The following is a 20,352-nucleotide window of genomic DNA, read 5'->3' on the forward strand; positions in this document are numbered from 1 at the left end:
CAACGTCCTGCCTTTGGGTTGTGCTTGTTTACTGCTCATTTCTCTGCCTATGTAGGCAGATTAATTTTTTGTTTTGTTCCTTGAGATTCATATAGAAGTGCAAGGGACAACGGTAACAGATGTGGTAGTTTAGCATAGATAAATGGAATAGTATCTGATTTTGTTGATGCTTATGTTAGTAGTTTATACAATAGATTTTCTTGATGCTTATGGTTGTAGCTTATGCAATTGTCTGTTTGTTGGCTTTGTGTACGCCTAGGCTTTTTGTTATGTCTACAAAAAACATGGGGCTACAGTAGCAGTATAGCCCTATCTTCAAATATTTTTCTGGGAAGCTTAATAGTCAACCCTATGGTTGTTTTCTAGCTTAACAGGGATATTTGAGATATTGTTGATTGTTAGATTTTTTTTAGCTGTTTTTGAGCATCACTACATTAGGTTTTGTAGACTAATACATGTTTGGATTTGTTAACGAGAATATAGAACAGAAGCATGGCAGATTATTGTTTCCTTAGCCTAAGTTTTTCTGTTAAAGCTTTGAGGCAATCCTATGACAGTTATAGGATGGAGTTCTGGTGTTCTTTTCTACAGTGCTGGTAGCAGTTTGACCTTTGGGGTTAGTGTCGTCTAGTTTTTGCTTAAAACATTACCACACAGCTGTCAGCACATATTTCTACTGTTCTAAAGAGCTTTGAAATGGATCTATTATGATCAACTATATTGTAAATTGTAAAAAATTGGATTCGTGCCATTTTGGCATTAGTTTGATATTTGTTGTCAAGCTGCATGATAAGTTAAATAAATCACCATCTCCTCAATTGAGAACTTGGGATTTTCTTATCTCAAAAAGGCCCTTATATTTATCAGTATGTATGAATATCTTTTAGTGAGTGTTACGAGAAATCAGCGGTCATATCGGATCTTGATGCCTTTACAGTCTTGTTGGTCCAAAAAAAAAAATCTTGATTTGGCTGTCACTGCCGGCGAAGGGGAGCCTTGGTAAAGCTGCTGCCTTGTGACCATGAGGTCATGGGTTCAAGTCCTGGAAACAGCCTCTTACAGAAATGTAGGGGAAGGCTGCGTACTATAGACCCAAAGTGGTCGGACCCTTCCCTGGACCCTGCGCAAGCGGGAGCTACATGCACCAGGTTGCCCTTTTTGGCTGTCACTGCCGGCGTTCCATGTCATCTAGTGTTGTCAAAGAAATCGTTAAGAATGTTGCTTCTTCAAAAGTGGAAGCACCACTTTTTTTAGGTGCATTGTTGCCATGCATTATAAAAATGGCAGGTATGCGAGGATAAACAATGGTAGGATGTGGTTCATGCACTTTGCGCTCAAATATTTTTTGTTTTTGAAACTGAATAGTTTGTGCAAAAATTTGATCAATAAGCTGGTCTGTTCAACCAACTTAAATGTATTTATTCCCATGCATTATTTTCAATGTTTTTCATGGGATTCATAAATTTAAATGTACCATTGGAACAATCAATTGACATTATGTTTACCTCATGTCAGGCATCAAGGTCAAGATCATATTTCTCTGAAATGCGTTGAAAGGATTCTGACGATATTGTCGTTGGTGATGTTAGAGTCGCTGAAGAGTTAATTGCGTTAGACATTGCTATTCACCCAAGATATGAAAAGCAAATGAGACCACATCAGTTGGCAGGTTTCCACTTTATGGTTGTTTCATGAGTATTGTTCTTTTCTATGCTGGATACGGTCACGGGTATTATTGTGGTGATCTGTTTCCTGCTAGTACATTGTTGTTTGCAAGCTTGTATATTTGTAGGTATTGAAGCAACTTTGCTCTTTGAAATGCTAGTGTGAATATAGTTTTGCCCAGTTGAAGCATTTCCACTGCCCTCTACACTCACGTCACCTTTGTGTTTTTCTTTTCTTTAGACACTCCTTTTCTGGGTAGTCTGTGCATGACTGGATGCAAAGAACAGTATTTGAGTTTGGACTGAATTTACTGTAGGTGATATTTCTAGTGTATCTCTAGTAGCTACTAGCTACTAGCTTTATGCATAAAGTTTCATTGCTACTTGAATTGGATTGTACCAAGTGAAATACAGAGCTCGATGCCAAAATTAAGGATACCTAGTAAACCTATGAGAAGGAATTGATGAATAAAGTGCCTATTTGTTCATCAATTACTATGCTTGTGTTAAACAAGTGGTGGGTCGACTACTACATAATGGCCGCTGCATTTTATGATCATTATAGTTCTCCACATGTAACTGTCTGTGCTTCTACTTATGATTGCCTTGTATGCATCCCACATTTTTCTTGTCCACCTTGCATGGGGCTTATATGCAACATCAGCAGAAGTGCTACTTCCATTGCTGGTGCAAATTTATTTCTTCTCTCTTACTCCTTCCGTTCCAAATTACTTGTCGCAGAAATGGATGTATCTAGAACTAAAATACATCTAGATACATCCATACCTGCGACAAGTAATTCGGAATGGAGGGAGTATATGATAACTAATCAGTCATCTGTTTCTGTAGGCATGTATTACCGCAGAAAAAGGAAGAGTTCCAACCCCATCAATAATCTTTCACTTACTGCAAATACCATTCGCAGTTCTGGATGTGGCAGTGTTACCGAGGAGTGGGACAGCTTGTATGCTCAGAAGGTCCAATTGTTAACTTTCCTTTCTACTCTGCCCGAGCCCGTTCTGAGTTATGGGCCGAGTGTTAAAACTAATATGGCCAATTCTATTGAGCACAGAGAACAGAAAAACAACAACAACAACAACAACAACAACAAAGCCTTTAGTCCCAAACAAGTTGGGGTAGGCTAGAGGTGAAACCCATAAGATCTCGCAACCAACTCATGGCTCTGGCACATGGATAGCAAGCTTCCACGCACCCCTGTCCATAGCTAGCTCTTTGTCGATACTCCAATCTTTCAGGTCTCTCTTAACGGACTCCTCCCATGTCAAATTCGGTCGACCCCGCCCTCTCTTGACATTCTCCGCACGCTTTAGCCGTCCGCTATGCACTGGAGCTTCTGGAGGCCTTCGCTGAATATGCCCAAACCATCTCAGACGATGTTGGACAAGCTTCTCCTCAATTGGTGCTACCCCAACTCTATCTCGTATATCATCATTCCGGACTCGATCCTTCCTCGTGTGGCCACACATCCATCTCAACATACGCATCTCCGCTACACCTAATTGTTGAACATGTCGCCTTTTAGTCGGCCAACACTCCGCGCCATACAACATTGCGGGTCGAACCGCCGTCCTGTAGAACTTGCCTTTTAGCTTTTGTGGCACTCTCTTGTCACATAGAATGCCAGAAGCTTGGCGCCACTTCATCCATCCGGCTTTGATTCGATGGTTCACATCTTCATCAATACCCCCATCCTCCTGCAACATTAACCCCAAATACCGAAAGGTGTCCTTCCGAGGTATCACCTGGCCATCAAGGCTAACCTCCTCCTCCTCACACCTAGTAGTACTGAAACCGCACATCATGTACTCGGTTTTAGTTCTACTAAGCCTAAACCCTTTCAATTCCAAGGTTTGTCTCCATAACTCTAACTTCCCATTTACCCCCGTCCGACTATCGTCAACTAGCACCACATCATCCGCAAAGAGCATACACCATGGGATATCTCCTTGTATATCCCTTGTGACCTCATCCATCACCAATGCAAAAAGATAAGGGCTCAAAGCTGACCCCTGATGCAGTCCTATCTTAATCGGGAAGTCATCGGTGTCGACATCACTTGTTCGAACACTTGTCACAACATTATCGTACATGTCCTTGATGAGGGTAATGTACTTTGCTGGAACTTTGTGTTTCTCCAAGGCCCACCACATGACATTCCGCGGTATCTTATCATAGGCCTTCTCCAAGTCAATGAACACCATATGCAAGTCACAGAGAACAGAAAAAGAGTGACATAATAGTTCTTGATTCGGATGATGATGATGAAAGCACAGGAGCACACAAATGACTGACGCCTGAGAAAAACAAACAGCTCACACCTGAGAAAATAAACAGCTGATACCATCAGAACAGGCTGGTGCTCATGAGAGGTAACCGAAGAAATTGATGAAGTAAATGAGACAATGCATGCTAGAGATCAAAACAGTCAAATTGTTCCATATAGTCCAAGTGCAACTTCAATGAATCAGTATCCTTCGGCCAGCTATCAACCATCAGCAGTTCTGTTTGAGAGAGTTATATTGCAGAAAAGACCTGAGGAGGAACGTATCCATGATCTGGCTGTATGTACGTTTCACTTGCATTTTTTTACTGAGAGTTATATTGTTGTTTTTTGTTCTACATGTTTGTAATGTCAAACTAGTAGCATCAACTTTGCACTGCCTCATCAGTATCTCTGAGGGGCACTGCGAAACTGTTATCTTTGTTTTCAATTTTTTTAATGTTCATCCATAATTATTTGACGCATCTTAGTTCACAAGTACCCCTTTCTCTTGTACTGAAAATAATGGAGTATAATTGTTTGATATTTGCTGAATCTACTCCAATTCAAAGCTGAAAATTTTCATCTTCCAGTCGTAACTCTTCCTGCTCAATGTAGGTTGCTACCCATGAGGAGAAAATAGCAGAAACACAAGTTTCCCCTCCACTTCCTAAGGAGAAAAAAGAAAACGAAAAGTTGATCCAAGGTCCCAAGTAGATGGGGATGTTGAAATTGTGCCAAGAAAAGAAAAAGAAAAAATGAAGCAAATCCAGCAGTATTTGATTTGCCCTCAGAACCTTACAATCCTGTGGGGTAAGACGTGCCTATGGAGGAAGATGAGCCTATGGGGGAAGATGAGCCTATGGACGAAGAACATATACAAGAAAAGGAAAGTGATGGTCTTGAAGAATTTTGGAATGAGTACTCAGTGGCACTTGAAAGCTCTAAGGTACAAATTATAATCAGACTTATGACTTTTGTTGCTGCAGCATTTTGAAACATATCATTTTGTAATTTTATAGTATTCTTACAATTTTGTGCTCTGTCTGCAAATTGATTTAACTTGTAAAGTTTGAGAATAGATGAGCTCAGCTCAATAAGAGAAATCTGCAAACTTTATCTTCATTAAATTGTTTATTTGGATTTATGTTGTTTGCCATAATGATTTAGCTATATTTATTGGCCAGCTCGACACACTTGAAGAGGCAGCCAATGAGAAAGAGGTGAACAACGTCTGCAATCATGAAATACAGATTCATGAAGATCTGGGCCATGTATGCCGTGTCTGCGGTATGATTGTGAGAGAAGGGCTGACACAATCATTGATCATCGATGGAGAAAGGTATGTTATTTGTTTAAAATATGTGATGATGCTTCTGTAACTCTGAGGCCGTTTAGCAACATATGTAGTTTTAATTTTTTGGAAGTTCTTACCAAATATCCTTTTTAGCAACAAGCAAAGTGGCCCACAGGCACGTGTGGGATTCCCATTTGGTGTGCTGAAACTGCTTTGAAATACATTTTTTACTTTGTACTCCCTCCGTTCCTAAATATAAGTCTTTCTAGAGATTCCCCTACGGACTACATGTGGAGGTATATAGACATACTTTAGAGTGTAGATTCACTCATTTTGCTCCGTATGTAGTCTGTTGTGGAATCTCCAAAAAGACTTATATTTAGGAACGGAGGAGTATTACACTATTATGTTGTTTCAAGAAAATCTGTTTTTATAAGAGCCAAGTGCCTAAAGGGGCACAATATGCCAATCATACCTGAGAATTGACACATTTGCTCATCTTATCCGACAAAATTGACACATTTGCTCATGCCGCAGAGCCTGACGCTAGACCTCGTGGGTTGTTATTTTGGTTATTCCTGTAGTTCGAGCATGAAGAAACTTTTCTAGTATAGCACATGTAGTTGTTATTTTCTGATATTCGGTATCTACTGTTATGCATTATAATTTTTCAGAAATGTCATGATGGCATAATATAAACTTTGGAATGAATTGAAGTTTAAATGTATGACTGGAACAATCAATTGACATTAAGTTTACCTCATGTCAGACATCAAGGTCAAGATCATATTTCTCTGAAATGCGTTCAAAGGATTCTGATGAGATTGTCACTGGTGATGTTAGAATCGTTGAAGAACTGAATGCGTTAGACATTGTTATTCATCCAAGACATGAAAAGCAAATAAGACCACATCAGTTGGCAGGTTTCCACTTTCTGGTTAAGAATTTAGTCTCTGACAAACCAGGAGGTTGCATTCTAGCTCATGCCCCTGGTTCGGGGAAAACATTTATGCTGGTTAGTTTTTTTCAGAGCTTCTTGGCAAAGTATCCCTCTGGAAGGCCTCTCGTTGTACTCCCTAAAGGCATATGTTGGAAATCCTTAACGCTTGGCAAACCAATAGGAGTATCCTCTTGGTTGGATACACCCAGTTCTCTTGGATCATTAACAGTGATGGGTGTGTCACCATCGCAGCTGCATGCTGGGACATGTTGCTTATGGTTCCTAACCTACTTATAATCACTGCACAGAGTACATACTCCACGTAATTGGTCCTTACACTTTTCCAGAATCACGTCGCAGAAGTGTTCAACATCTTGAACCTTTTGTGCCCAAAATTTCTCAAGATAGTAGCATATATCCTATTGTTGATAATGAATCAAGTATCAATATCAGGTCGCAGGATTTGAAAAGGGGTCACTAATAAATTCACTGAGTCAGTAGAAGAGGCCCTACTGCATGATGATAGCTAAACAAGAAAAACACATGTCATTAGAAGTCTCAGAGAACTAACAAAAGGCGTGCTTCACTACTACAAGGGTGATATCTTGGATGAACTACCTGACCTAGTAGACTTCAGTGTCAGAAATCGTTCATAAGTTGGAAGACTATAAGAAGTAAAAAAAAAAAACGTAGTAGGAACTGCCCTGTACATGCATCCATGTCTGTCAGAAATATTAGAAGTTGATGCTGCAGATAGGGCTTTCAGCTTGATAGATGTAACTGTTGATAGTCTGGTCAGGTCTATCAACGTGGCCGACGGTGTGAAGGCCAGCCTTTTCACCAATATCCTGGCACTTGTGGAATCTGCGGTAGAGAAGGTCATTGCATTTAGTCAGTACATTACTTCCCATGAATTTTTTGAAAAGTCTATTGGTTAAGACAAGTGGCTGGCAAGTATTAGAGTTCTTTGTGATCCGCGGTAATAATAAATCTACTTCAGAAGGTAGAGAACTGACAATGGATCAGTTTAACAACTCTATTGATGCAGAAGTCTTGTTTGGCTCTACCAAGGCATGCGGGGAGGGCATCTCCCTGGTGGGCACATCAAGAGTCGTCATTCTAGATGTTCACTTGAACCCCTCTGTTACCTGTCAAGCAATCAGGCCGGCGTACTGGCCTGGGCAGCAAAAGAAAGTGTTCGCTCGTAGCAGCTGATTCTCTGGAGAACACCTATGAAACTGCATTCAAGAAGGTGATACCAAAGCTTTGGTTTGAATGGAGCGAGCAGTGCTGCACATCGGAGGACTTCCAGCTGAACGAAGTTGATATCAACAACAGGGGGGATGAGCTGCGGGACAACAGGACGATGTGCTAGGACATCAAGGCTTTTTGTATGCAAGGTGAAGGCAGGCTGGCTGTTGTACGTACACCATGTATATATGGCTTTCCGATTGTTCCAGATTGTCATTGTTGTCAAGTAAGGCTCCTCTAGAACCAAAAGAAAGAGGAAACATACTTGACTTGGTACATCTTTACAGATACCTTATATTGGTTCTTATGGGCCTTCTCTTCCTTCAGATGCATCAAACACTCTACATGTTGAAAGTCTCCCATCCAACTGTACTAGACAGGAGCTTGCACGTATCCCTTTATGCATATGATTCTCTTGCTATTTTTTTTGTCATTTTGTTCATAACTAAACAATATTTTATGTTTATGTCCTTACCAATCTATGTCTCAGTCTTTAATTTTCTGTTTTTGTTTTCACCATTTAGTGCTTCAGCTTCAGCTCCTTGATTCTTGCTTCTCTACATATATTTTGCCCTTTTACTGGGTTCTGTGAAGTAAGGCTGGTCAAAGAGGATATAATAGTCTGACACTTTATAGCTTATGTTGTCTTAGAAACTCTTGCCCCGACGTTTTCTGCCATGAAGTTTCTGCTAGGTGACTATAACATTTTTGTCATCCTAAGTTGTGTCTCCTACTTCCTCCGTTCGGAATTACTTGTCGCAGAAATGGATGTATCATTGTATCTAGACGTATTTTAGTTCTAGATACATTCATTTCCGAGACAAGTAATTCCGAACGGAGGGAGTACATTCTAGTATCCTACTTAATACTAATGTCACTAAATCTTTTGAAGTGTTGTTTGCACATCCTTTGCATCGATATCATTGTGTGCCTAAATTGTGACTCTTATGTAAGTACTTATGGTAGTTGTCAATCCTTGTTGGTTGTTTCAATATTTGGTTGCACAATTTTCATGTTCTTACTGAGCTAGAGTTAACATTCTAGAATCGACATGCACGATACATCCATTTGCGAGTTATTTACCCAAAATCACCACACTTTGGGCTAGGATAACAACTTGGTACCACATTCAAGCCAGGGCTCAAAAAACCACCTGGAATGTGCCTAATGCATAACGTTGAGAACCGATTGTTTGATTTGCCCACAAAACAGTGAAACTGACAAGTTGGCCCCACCTGTCGGGCTGACGTGGCGTACCTATGTGGATAATTGGCTGAGGTGGCCCAAGGCCCCACCTGTCGGATGCATCTCTTCCCCTCTCTTCCTGTCAAAAAAGCAAAAGACCCGACCATTGCCATATCCTGCGCCGCTGTCGGAGCCCAACCCTGGCGAGCTGCCCCACCGCCACGGCTACCTGCCATCCGTGCTGTGCCACCCCGCTGGACCTCAGTCTACCTCCATGAAGGTGGATGCATCATCGGGCACCAGCGGCTGCTCGGATCCAGCAAGGATCCGCCCTGCCGCCCACACCGCTGCCTGGCGCCGAGTCGAAGAAGACGTCTCCTCGTGTGTTCTTGCCTCTGCCGCCACTTGCTGCTTGCTTGAGCACGCGCGCGACCAGGGCCTCCTGGCGGGTGCGGCGAGCATGGCCATGGCCATGGCATTCCACGACGGCTCGCGCGGCCAGGGACTCCGGGCGGGTGCGGCCATGGCTCTCGCGGTGAGCACGGGTGTGTCCATGGCGCCCCTGACGGCACGCGCGGCCAGGGTTTCCCGACGGGCGCCGTGAACACAGGCGCGACCATGGCGCTCCGTGACAGCACGCGCGACCAGGGCCTCCCCGCAGGCGCGGCCCTGACGCTCCACCATGGCGCGCGCGAGTTCGCGACCAAAACTCGTCGGATCCAGGTGCTGCAGAGGGTTTGGTGATGTATTATGCCTGTCTCCAGTCTCATGGATTGACATCAATATTTGGAAAATTGATGCCTTTTGCAATCACTTGAGATGGAATTTGCCATGGAAGAGATCACGTAGCTTTTATATGTACGGTTAAATATTTTTTGTATCAAAATAGCTGGATAGCTCAGTTGGCTAGAGCGTGTGGCCCTTAACCATAAGGTCGGAGGTTCGTTTTTTTCCCACTTTTCGTGCATGTATGACACAAAAAGAAAACTAAATGTATTCTTTTAGTATCATGTATTTGTACTATACACTCTAATTATAGTAGTTGGATTCTTCCTACACATAGCTATTTATTCCATCATTCCTTGTATGGACGCCCCCTAACATATTCTCTGCACCGGTCATGTCATGTGCTTATTTCAACATGTAGATTTGAAGACCTGGAGATTTTAGTACATATTAAACATTTGAACAACTTCTTTTAATTTGCGATGGTAAATAATAGGGTATTAGTATGCCATCTTGACAGTTGGTACAACCACTAAAGTGTTCTTGCTTTTGCCATTCAAATGTTGACTACATAGAACTAGGACCCTTCTGTATGGAATTTATGGATCTAATTAAAACAACCTTTTCTACATCTAAGGACTGTACTACAGTTTAGTTAGTCCAATGCTTACCATGTTTTGCCTGTGTATATGCAATATACATTTAGTTTATATTTCTGGTTGAAGAGAAGGATTGGGCGACACTAACTAGAGTGTCAAGATGCTTGCATTGTCTTTACATGTTGAAATACTCGTTATTGGATTCCATCGCTCATGTTTTTAGATATTATGGAATAATGGCTATATCAGATCGTGATCCCTCTACAGTCACAGTTGTCCAAAAGAATTCTTTATTTGGCTATCACTGCCTACGTCCCTTGTGAGCTAGTGTTGTCGAAGAAATCGTCAAGAATAGATGACTTTTGTGTATGTTGCTTCTCCTAAAAGTGGAAGCACCACTTTTTTTAGGTGTGTTGTTGCCATGCATTATAAAAAGAAAATTAACAATGGTAGGATGTGGAACATGCAGTTTGTGCTCGAAATTTTCCTTTCTTTTCGAAACGGAACAGTTTGTGCCAAAATTTGATAAATAAGCTGGTATGTTCAACAAACGGTGGGATGTTTTGCATTTTTGTGAGAACTTCAAGTCTACCTTTCTATTTCTACCGTCTTTTGCTTTTAGTATAAATAAATAGATAGATAGATGATGTGGCCTGGCTAGTGGCTACATTGTGCAAGACATGGGTTTAGTAACAAATACGGAACTTTGGTTATCATTATTTTCATTTTTTTACATGGTATTCATGAAATTTAAATGTATCATTGGAACAATCAATTAACATTGTGTTTACCTCATGTCAGGCATCAAGGTCAAGATCATATTTTTGTGAAATGCGTTCAAAGGATTATGATGATATTGTCATTAGTGATGTTAGAGTCGCTGAAGAACTCATTGCGTTAGACATTTCTATTCATCCAAGACATGAAAAGTAGATGAGAGCACATCAGTTGGCAGGTTTCCACTTTCTGTTTAAAAATTTAGTCTTTGACAAACCAGGAGGTACCATTCTAGCTCATGCCCCTGGTTCGGGGAAAACATTTATGCTGATTAGTTTCATTCAGAGCTTCGTGGCAAAGTATCCCTCTGGAAGGCCTCCTGTTGTACTTCCTAAAGGCATATTAGGTACATGGAAAAGGGAATTTCAACGGTGGCAAAGCCAATCAGTTGGAAATCCTTAACTCTTGGCAAGCCAATAGGAGTATCCTCATGGTTGGATACACTCGGTTCTCTTGGATCATTGACAGTGATGGGGGTGGCACCGTTGCAGCTTCATGCTGGCTGGGACATGTTGCTTATGTTCCGTAACCTACTTATAATGGATGAGGGCCATACAGCTCAGAATGAGTCGACTAATGTGCTAGAATCACTACGCAGAGTACATACTCCACGTTAGTCCTATCTGATACACTTTCTCAGAATCACGTCGCAGAAGTGTTCAACATCTTGAACCTTGTACACCCAAAGTTTTTTAAGATAGTATCATCTTGACTGTATAATGAGTCAAGTATCAATGATAAATTCAAGATGTTGGATAAATTCACCAAGTCAGTCAAAGAGACCCTGCTGCAATGACGATAACTTCACAAGGAAAGCACATGTTATTAGAAGTCTCGGAGAACTAACAAAATACGTGCTTCACTACTACAAGGGTGATATCTTGGATAAACTACCTGGCCTAGTAGACTTCAGTGTCTTCTTGAAACTCAGTCCCAAGCAAAAAGAAATCGTTCATAAGTTGAAAGCCTTTGAGAAGTTCAAAAAACCCGCAGTAGGAACTGCCATGTACTTCCCCGTCCCATAATGTTCTGGAACCTCGACTAGTGGGATAGCGCAAGCACCATGGCCGGCAAGGTGGAGCGGCCGGAGCGGACATTCACCCGGGCGCTGGCAGTAGCGGTTGTTCTGATCGCTATCAGTTACCTGCTGCCGGACGCACCGCCGGATACCTGGGTCAATGGCTACTTGGCCGACGCCGCAGGCACGTACAAATGCCGCTTAGTATCAGAATTATTACAGGTTGTTCTTATCGTTGTGGGGCAAAAGTTTTTCATCATTTTGTTTGTTCTCATTCTCCTTTGCTTCCTTTGTTTTTTATCATGTGCCGACACAAACGTCTTATATCTTGAGACGAAGGTAATAGCAATCATCTATCTTATACATTAGAGACAAAAACATAGGATATCTATGTATCAATATACGTACTGCCGCCTCCTTGCAAATAAATATATATACTTGCTGCCGCCGCTCATATTCCTTTGTATCTGTGCCTAGTTTTTTTCTTGGTCGATATTGTTGGGCTTATACAACGGCCTCCTTACATGAGGGTATACGTCACATTTCTGAAACATGTTTTTCTTCTGTGAAATTGCTAATCAGGGAAATTCTACTTTTATGATGTGCATCTAGCTTAACTTTAGTGATTATACTATTTTATATTAATGGGTTTATGCAAAAAAAATGTATAAAATATATGCTCTCGGAGTTTGCAGAGGGTTTTACACAAAATCCATAGTTTCTTCTCTTTGCTTACTCCGAAAAGATGTTAATTTTGCAAAGTTTCATCGATGTTCTCATGATATAAAATGTACACTTGCATAGTAAAAAACACTTATTTTGCGTGCCTGAATAACTTATATATATTGACTACTCAAATTCTAGGTTTATTGTTTTTCCATCTGAGACACGTAGTATGTTGTTCCACCAAATGTTGCAAGTGTACATGTTAAATCACGACAAACACTATTTAATATATTTTAAAAATATCATGACTTTGAAGAGTGAGCGCAAAGAGGGCGATATATGGATTTTGCATGTAAGTCCACTTTGGAGTATTGGATTCTATATCAAAGTTGACTAGGGTTTTCTATGCCTGCAATTCTAAAATGTGATACTCCCTTCGATCAATATTAATTGATACTGCTTTAGTACAACTTTGTACTATTTGAGTTTAGTTTAGTGAAAAGTGCACCACATACATTTCCACCTAGTTGCCCTTTTTTTTGGAGACATAAGAAAAACTCCGGCAACTTAGTATTAGCAAACCAATATTTTAATGCCTTCTTGAGACATAAAACCGTAGATATGTTATTTTAGGGGACATAATAAAACTGTAGAGATGCTTGTTCTAGAATCAAACCGTGCTGAATACAACCAAGGCAGATTATGATCTGACTACCTTTTTTTTGCTCCTTCAAAGGAAATATAATTTTGTCTATTCTGGCAAGCATCATAGGGGGCCCATGGCTCAAGTATTGGAAGGTGGCAATCTCCTCCATCGGCATGTTTAAAGCCCAGATGAGCAATGGCTCATTCTAGCTCCTCGGGATGGCGGAACTCAGCCTCCTCCCAGCTGTTTTTGCTCACCGCACCTCCTACACCGGGATCCCGTGGGTCGCCATCGCCGCATCGACCATTGTCATGATCACCATCTCCTTCCCTGGCTTCGATTATGTCGCCAACTTCCTATATAGCTTGGGCACGTTGCTCGAGTTCACCTCCTTCTGGCTCCGTGCCAAGCACCTCATGCTGAAGCGCCCCTACCGTGTGCCACTATTGCTGTGTGTGCTTGTGGCCATGTGTGCCGTGCCGTCGGCTTTCCTGGCCTATGTCTGTGTGGTGGCCGGGTGGATGGCGTTCGGCGTTGCTGCTGGGCTGTCAGCGCTCGGTGTCGGTTGGCATGGCGTCATGAGGTTGTGCAGGGCCAAAAAGTTGCTAAAGTTCAACAACGCAGTTGTTGCTGTCCATCGAGAGGGTGTTGAAGAGAATGTTTGGACATTAGAGTTCTTTAGCTGAACTGTAAAGGTTCAGAAGTGGCATGTCTCTCTCATGTAATTGGGTGAGCTAGATTTGGAGCTAAAAAAACAATCCATAGTCTCGAAGAACATAAACAATGATCCATGGTGGTACAAAATGAGGAGGGAACCACAAGGTGGTTGCTTTTGTCTATCTATTGCCCTCTTATCATTTTGTCCATGTAACACGCACTAATTGATGCCCTCCCCCACCCGTCTCTCTCTCCCTACCGACTCAGGGGCGAAAACCCTATTGGTTGCCACACCTTTCCACCCAAGCCTCCATCGTCTCGTCATCGCATGCTCTGAGGCATGAGGTGGCCAGATGTGGTGCCTTGTTCGTGTGTATGGCGGCGTTGAGGTGGTGCACGGCAGCGCGGGTCGCAAGTGAAAGTGCAACTAATCCCCGGATGATTTTGGTAATTCATAACAACATCACTGAACTAATGCCTACTCAAAAAATATTTCAGGAAAGTTCAATTTAGGTATGGCAACGTGATGTGAATGTGGACCAACAAAATGCTAAGGAATGATGTTGACAAAACTTCAAGACTCTAAATTTATGGTTTAGTGATCTAAGATCACATTGAGCCCATAGGAAAGCCAATATTATTAAAAGAGGATGAGGTTTTGATCATGGTGTAATGGGTAATGCTACACTTAAGTAAAAAATGTTACGTGTTTTATGTTAAGTGCAATGTGGGTAACTAGTGTTGGAGAAGGGGGAGGAAGGGGCCCCACCCACCCGAAAATCAGGGGGCAAAGTTAATTAGTTAGGAAGGTTACATTAGTCTTTGTAAGCCTTACGTAGATGTAGGATTATTATGGTGTAACTGCTTAAGTGCTTAGAGATATTGCTCCAAAATTCTCAATCACACCCTCACATTCATCTATCTCCTAAATCTAAAGTCATTCTCGGTCCCACTAAAGCACATGTAGCCGGACCCATCGAGATACACTTTTTAAACCATAGCGCCTCGGTCTCACTGAGATGGCCCTTCGGTCCCACCGAAGAGCACTTGCCAACCTTCTACTGCCAATTGAAATTCAATCGAAATTTTCAAGTGGTTTCAATTGGTGACACCGAAGTGTGAAAGTGCTTAGGTCATCATCGTTTAGTCCCACCGAGAGGTTTCATCCTGTCTCACAAAAAGCCAAAAGTTCACAAATCTCTATTGGTGCACGTATTCAACATACAAGCCAATGCTTGCATCAATGCAAAAAACAAACTGCAACATGAATGCAACATTTGAAGCTGACACCTAGAGCAGCAGATCATTGTATGCTTGGAGCAAACAAATATGAGATTGTAACGTGTTGGACGAATGCATGCAACATCAGAAAAAACCACCAGATCACGACCGACGTTCAATCGGCTGCGGGGTACCATGTTCCCATTTTTAAGAACATTTTCTATTTTTGAGGCAATTTTACTTTTATTAGCCAAATCTACTTTTTTTAGACAAGTTAATTTTTTTGAGAAAATCTCGCAAAGCTTTATTAATTCATCACAACGTTTACAAGGATGAAAGGAAATTTACTGGGCTAACCTAACCAAACATGGCGGCCAACCCCTAAAATTAATGCATGCTTGATGCTTCGCTAGACTGTGAGTTTCATAGTTTGAACTCCTAAATTCATGGACCATATTACATGAAATAACGTCACTAGCACGTTATTTGATTTCCCAAATGATTGCACCATATTGTGCGCAACTTCCACTCCTGACTTCGTCCACCACAATCTTGCAATAGGAGGCCACATGTATGCGTTGATTGTAAAGATCTTCTGAAAGAGCCAATGCCTCTCTCACCGCCATAGTTTCAAGTGTAGTTGGGTCTGAAATAGTAGGGAAGACAATTGTCGAGGCTCCTTTGAACACCCCATTTTAATATCTGCTCATTGCCGCCACTGCCCCATGAGTTCCACTCTGTCCCACTGTGGCATCAACGTTCACTTTCGAAAAGCTTACTAGAGAGGATAACCACCTGTTATTAGCTGGTGCAACCCAAGTAGAGGCAGTTCGCGTAGGTTTTGCCAACCTTTGAATTTCCTCCAGGTAAAATGTGATGAAACCATTGATAGCACGGGGGCTTTGAAATATACCTTTCTGTCGAGCTTACCTTTGAGCCCCCCAAATCACCCATAATGTGACCACAAGCCGAACAAAATCGTTAGTCTGAAGAGTGGCATGCATGGTGAAGATACAATGCCTTGCATTCTCCTTCTGGTTCATACTCAACTGTTCGACCACGGGATCCAAAGATAGGGCCTAGGTACAACGGGACATGGGACAACTTAAAACAGCATGCCGCCAGGTATCATGCGCCCCACACGGAGCTCATGCTCCCGCGGTAGCCATGTTCCTGCGATGAAGCACTTCGCCAGATGAAATTGAGTGTTGCACTAGTCACCAAATGAACACTTGAAGTTTTGATGAAACCTAAACATTCCATATCGAATTCCACTCACTGTTTTATGAAGTAGTGTGAGATGAGCCTACCCTTTCTTCAAGCCATTCTTCTATGTTAAGTTTTGTTCTCACAATCATGCGGTAGGCCGAGCGGACTGTAAATATGCCTCGATGTTTTTTGTTCCGCTCCCAAAAGTGTGAGATTCTACTAGTGCATAGTGGAATTCTGAGTAGATGTTCTGCGCCAAAAGGGGTGAAAAATCGAGCGAACAAGTTCCTCCCTCCATGACGCCGTAGCACTCTCGATGAGCTCCCTTGGTATACACGAGTGGGCGGGGTTTGGACAGTGGATACAATTGGTCGTTTTAGCTGTCCCTCGGTATTCAATTTTGTTTTGGTAAGTGTTTGGGGACGGTGCGCCGGCCGAAGCGCTCGGCCGGTCGCTTCCTTTTTTTCACGCACGGGACACGCTGGCACACGCGCGCTTAGTTGACCCAAACGTTTTTTTTCTTTTCTTTTTCTTTGCTTCTTTTTCCTTCCGCCTCCGTCTGATCCTATCTCGCCTCCTTCATTGTAGAGCGTGGAGCAGCTCGCCATCGGCCATGGATATAGAGGTTGCAGCCCCGCTCGCATGCCCACCTCTTTTTTCTTCCTTCTCCCTCTCTTCCCTTTTCCTCCTCCTCTCTTCCCCTTTTGTTGCAACCGGCGACAGGCAAAACGTCGGGAGGACCGAGATGCCCGTGCTACAACCATGGCCACAGGGAGGAGCTACAACCGTGGTACTGGGAGAGTTGCAAACGGTGTTTTCCCGTGCTACAACCATGGACACAAAAAGCTACATCCAGTAGATAAAATTTTTTCAACCAGACAACAAAATACAGGAAAAGTTACAACCGTTTGACAAAAAGCTTCAACCCGCAGATGAAAAAGCTTCAACCAGAGATTGAAAAATCTTCCTTGATGACGGCCATGGCGTCTCTCTGTGATTTTGCTGCAACCGAATGATAGAGGAAGATTTCACCCAGACGCTGCTCAAAACGAAAAAAGTTTCAATCGTTTACAGAAAAGCTTCCACCATAGAGGGGAAAGCTTCAACCATTTAGAGAAAAGCTACAATCGTGTCAATTTTTTGCTACTACCATCTGTGTGTTTTGCTACATCCATTCATGTGGTCATGACGCTTTTTTACAACAGAGGTGTGACCGGCGACGACGAGGACAACATTTTTGTTGCAACAACCTCGTTTTTTGCTACAACAGATGCGGTGACAGATGCTACAACAAGCGGTGACATGCATCGGAGCTGCATCTAGCGGGCTTTTTTGCTACAACGACATCTGTTTTTTGCTGGACCAACAGATTTCACTACATCCGGTATCGTTTTTTGCTACAACCGACATCGTTTTTTGCTGGAACTAGTCAAGTGTCTAGCTTCCACCAAGGAATAAAATGCTTCAACCTTTTGTGGAAAAGCTTCATCCAGCTGGAGGAAAAGTTTCAAGAGTGGCATGAGAAAAAATCTTCCACCGCGGGAAAAAGCTTCAATGATGGAAAAAGCTTCAAACGGCAATGAAAAAGCTTCAACCTCCAGGAGAAAAAGCTTCAAGCGGTAATGACAAAAAAGTTTCAACCAGGGGAGCCGGGCGAACGACCAGTGGCAACGAGGACAGAGACCGGCGACCGGGGGCGGCAAGGACGGCGACCGGGGGCGACGAGGACGGCGACTGTGCGGCAACACAGACGGAGATTGGCAAGCGGGGGCAAGGACGGCGACTGGCGACCGGGGGCGAGGGCCACGAGCCGGCGACGAGGACGACCACCAGAAGGGATTGAAGGCGCAGCGACGAGGACACCGAGCAGGAGCTGCAGATCTAATCCGAAGTAGAAGAAGCCTAGGACGAATCGTTTTTTTACTGCATCCAATGGCCACGCGGGCTCGCATCCAAGGGCTGGGCGAGACCAGCCGAAACTTTCGGCCGATGCCCCGGCGCCTAGCATCGTCCTCCTATTTTTGTGAGGGTCAGTATCCAATTCTGTGCCATAGACAGTCGAAAACCTGCACTCTGGGCCCACAGAGTTTGCACCAGAAACCCACCCAGGCCCAGCACGCGAAACCCTCGCACCCATTTCGCACTGCCGCCACCGCGCGCTCAACACTCGCCAGGTACATCGCCGTCTCCGCGTTTCCTTCCTCAACGGCGACCCCGATGCCACGGCCGGATGCCAAAATCGGCAACCCGGAGCGCGCGCCGTCGTATATAAGGATGCCTCGTTTTCCTAGCCCTAGCCCGCGCCTCCTCCGACCCGCACCCGCCGCCGGCCCCCGAAACCCTAACCCACTCCGGCGAGTAGATCCGGCACGTCCTGCTCTCTCCGCCACCAGCCGCCAGAGATGGCCGCTCGCAATTCATCTGCGTCCGCCGCACATCCGGTCCACCAGGATTCCGTTGCCGCCCCCAACTCGCCCGCGCCCGCCGCCGACCCTGTCCACCAGGCTGCCGTGGCCAACCCCAACTCTCCGGTGCTCGCCGCCAACCCGGTCCACCAGGCCAGCGCGGCGGCGGCGGCGGGGTTGTATGGCGCTCCTGGGGCCCTCCCAACCGAGCAAGGGTCTTTGACGGTGCTGCCGCCCCCGCCGCCGCCGCCACAAGGCGCGCCTGTGATGAAGACGGTCTAGGGCGTGAACATGATGGCTCCGACGCCCCAGCAAGGACCACCGGTGATGCAACGGGCAAACACGGTGGTGCCGATGCCCCTGCGGGAGCTGCTCATGACCGTGCCCCTACAAGGCAGACCTGTGATGGCACCTCTGCCTTTCCCCGGGGGTCCTCCATCCATGATGGCACCTCCGTCCTTCTATGATGTCGCTTCACCAATGACGGTGCAACAGCCTCCACATGCCGATTACATGATGGGCCAGCCGCTGTTGTGTGCCAGACCTCCACCGGTGGTGGCGCTGCATCACCCACATGCCGTACACATGGTGGCACAGCCGCCTTTGCCAGCTGGCCCCCTCCTCTCAAGCGTCACCATAGTGACTACTTTGGTTTGTGCTTACTGCTCAATTCTCTGCCTCTGTTAGATTAATTCTTTGTTTTTTTCCTGCAGATTCATATAAAAGTTTAGCAAAGAGAAATGCAACCTTATCAGATTTTTTGATGCTTATGGTTGTAGTTTATCGAGTAGATTTTGTTGATGCTTATGGTTGTAGTTTATATAATAGTTTATTATTATTATTATTATTATTATTATTATTATTATTATTATTATTATTATTATTATTATTATGTTGGTAGCTTATACAATTGTCTGTTTGTTGGCCATATGTACGGTTAGGCTTTTGGTTATGTCTATGTAAAAAGCATATGGCTACAGACATATCTTTGATTTTTTCTGGGAAGCTTAATGGTCAACGCTGCGGTTGTTTCTCTTAGGCATGGTTCAACATCGATAATCGAGATGTTGTTGATTGTTAGATTGCACCTGTTTTTAAGCATCACGGCATCAGGTTTCTAGACTGAAGGTTTGGATTTGTTAATGAGAATTGAGAACATAAGTAGGATAGTTATAGGATACAGTTCTGCGATTTTTCTCTCTATGGTGTTGGTAGCATTTTGTCATGTGGATTAAGTGTTGCCCAGCTTTTGCTATGTTAAAAACATTGGCGCAAAACCGACATCACATATTTCTACTATTGTTCTAAAGAGCTTTGAAATGGACATCATATGACCAAATATATTATAAATCTTTAAAAACTTGAATTGGTCAAGAGTGCTTATGTCAATCTGGTCGATCTAGCTTAGGTTTTGCATGCTGCTGCGTCGTAGCACGGTCGCACCCTTACTTTTGACGCAGCAATTAATAGTTTCATAAAGCTAGTTCCTCTTTCCTATTAGTACCCTTCCAATATTTTATTGAGTATGACTAATTGCCATTTGGGCATTAATTGTATATTTGTTGTCATTTCTGAGCTGCATGATAGGTTTAATAAATCACCATCTCTTCAGTTGGCAGCTTAGATTTTTGTCATCTCACAAAGTCCCCTACATTTATCAATGCGTGTGAATATCTTTAATGCTTGTTATGAAAAATCAGCGTGCATATGTCCATTTCAACCTCGTAGATGATATGCTCCTCATTTTTTAACTTGTTTAAACCCTTTTCACATTGGTAACGCCGTAACAGTGAGATTGCCTTTTCCCCCT

The 20,352-nt window shown here is 43.4% G+C and overlaps 2 protein-coding genes across 7 annotated transcripts in view; both read left to right on the forward strand.

The window, feature by feature from the left end:
- LOC119302553 (splicing factor 3A subunit 2-like) overlaps positions 1–20,352 on the forward strand; it is a 33,780-nt gene that overhangs the window by 6,858 nt on the left and 6,570 nt on the right. The window contains exons 7-9 of one of the 4 annotated variants that reach the window (XR_005147644.1): positions 1,516–1,669; positions 2,514–2,641; positions 2,737–2,784. The exons of 2 other annotated variants lie outside the window; for them this stretch is intronic. The gene's annotated coding sequence lies outside the window, so the exon portion shown is untranslated. Of the gene's footprint in view, positions 1–1,515; positions 1,670–2,513; positions 2,846–20,352 lie in introns of those variants that run through there. One more of the 4 variants, XR_005147643.1, reaches the window with a different exon arrangement.
- Positions 3,795–7,911, forward strand: LOC119302555. 3 transcript variants are annotated; one of them, XR_005147649.1, is made up of 5 exons: positions 3,795–4,250; positions 4,564–4,894; positions 5,133–5,287; positions 6,012–6,257; positions 7,231–7,911. XR_005147649.1 is itself a non-coding variant. In XM_037579588.1 (4 exons), exons 2-4 carry the CDS (start codon positions 4,772–4,774, stop codon positions 7,388–7,390), a joined length of 438 nt encoding a protein of 145 aa, XP_037435485.1. In that variant the 5' UTR covers positions 3,795–4,246; positions 4,564–4,771; the 3' UTR covers positions 7,391–7,911. The 3 variants fall into 3 exon arrangements, 1 of the variants encoding a protein (XP_037435485.1); XR_005147648.1 differs by having other exon boundaries at positions 3,795–4,246; XM_037579588.1 differs by lacking the exon at positions 6,012–6,257 and having other exon boundaries at positions 3,795–4,246.

Source organism: Triticum dicoccoides, chromosome 5A, assembly GCF_002162155.2.
Source record: "Triticum dicoccoides isolate Atlit2015 ecotype Zavitan chromosome 5A, WEW_v2.0, whole genome shotgun sequence".
Taxonomy (NCBI): Eukaryota; Viridiplantae; Streptophyta; class Magnoliopsida; order Poales; family Poaceae; genus Triticum; species Triticum dicoccoides.

Coding starts and splice junctions, on each gene's coding strand:
- LOC119302555 (XM_037579588.1), top strand. CDS start 4,772: ATGGAGGAAGATGAGCCTATGGGGGAAGATGAGCCTATGGACGAAGAA. Junction 4,895..5,132: donor TGGCACTTGAAAGCTCTAAG/GTACAAATTATA, acceptor TTTATTGGCCAG/CTCGACACACTTGAAGAGGC. Junction 5,288..7,230: donor TTGATCATCGATGGAGAAAG/GTATGTTATTTG, acceptor CTATTGATGCAG/AAGTCTTGTTTGGCTCTACC.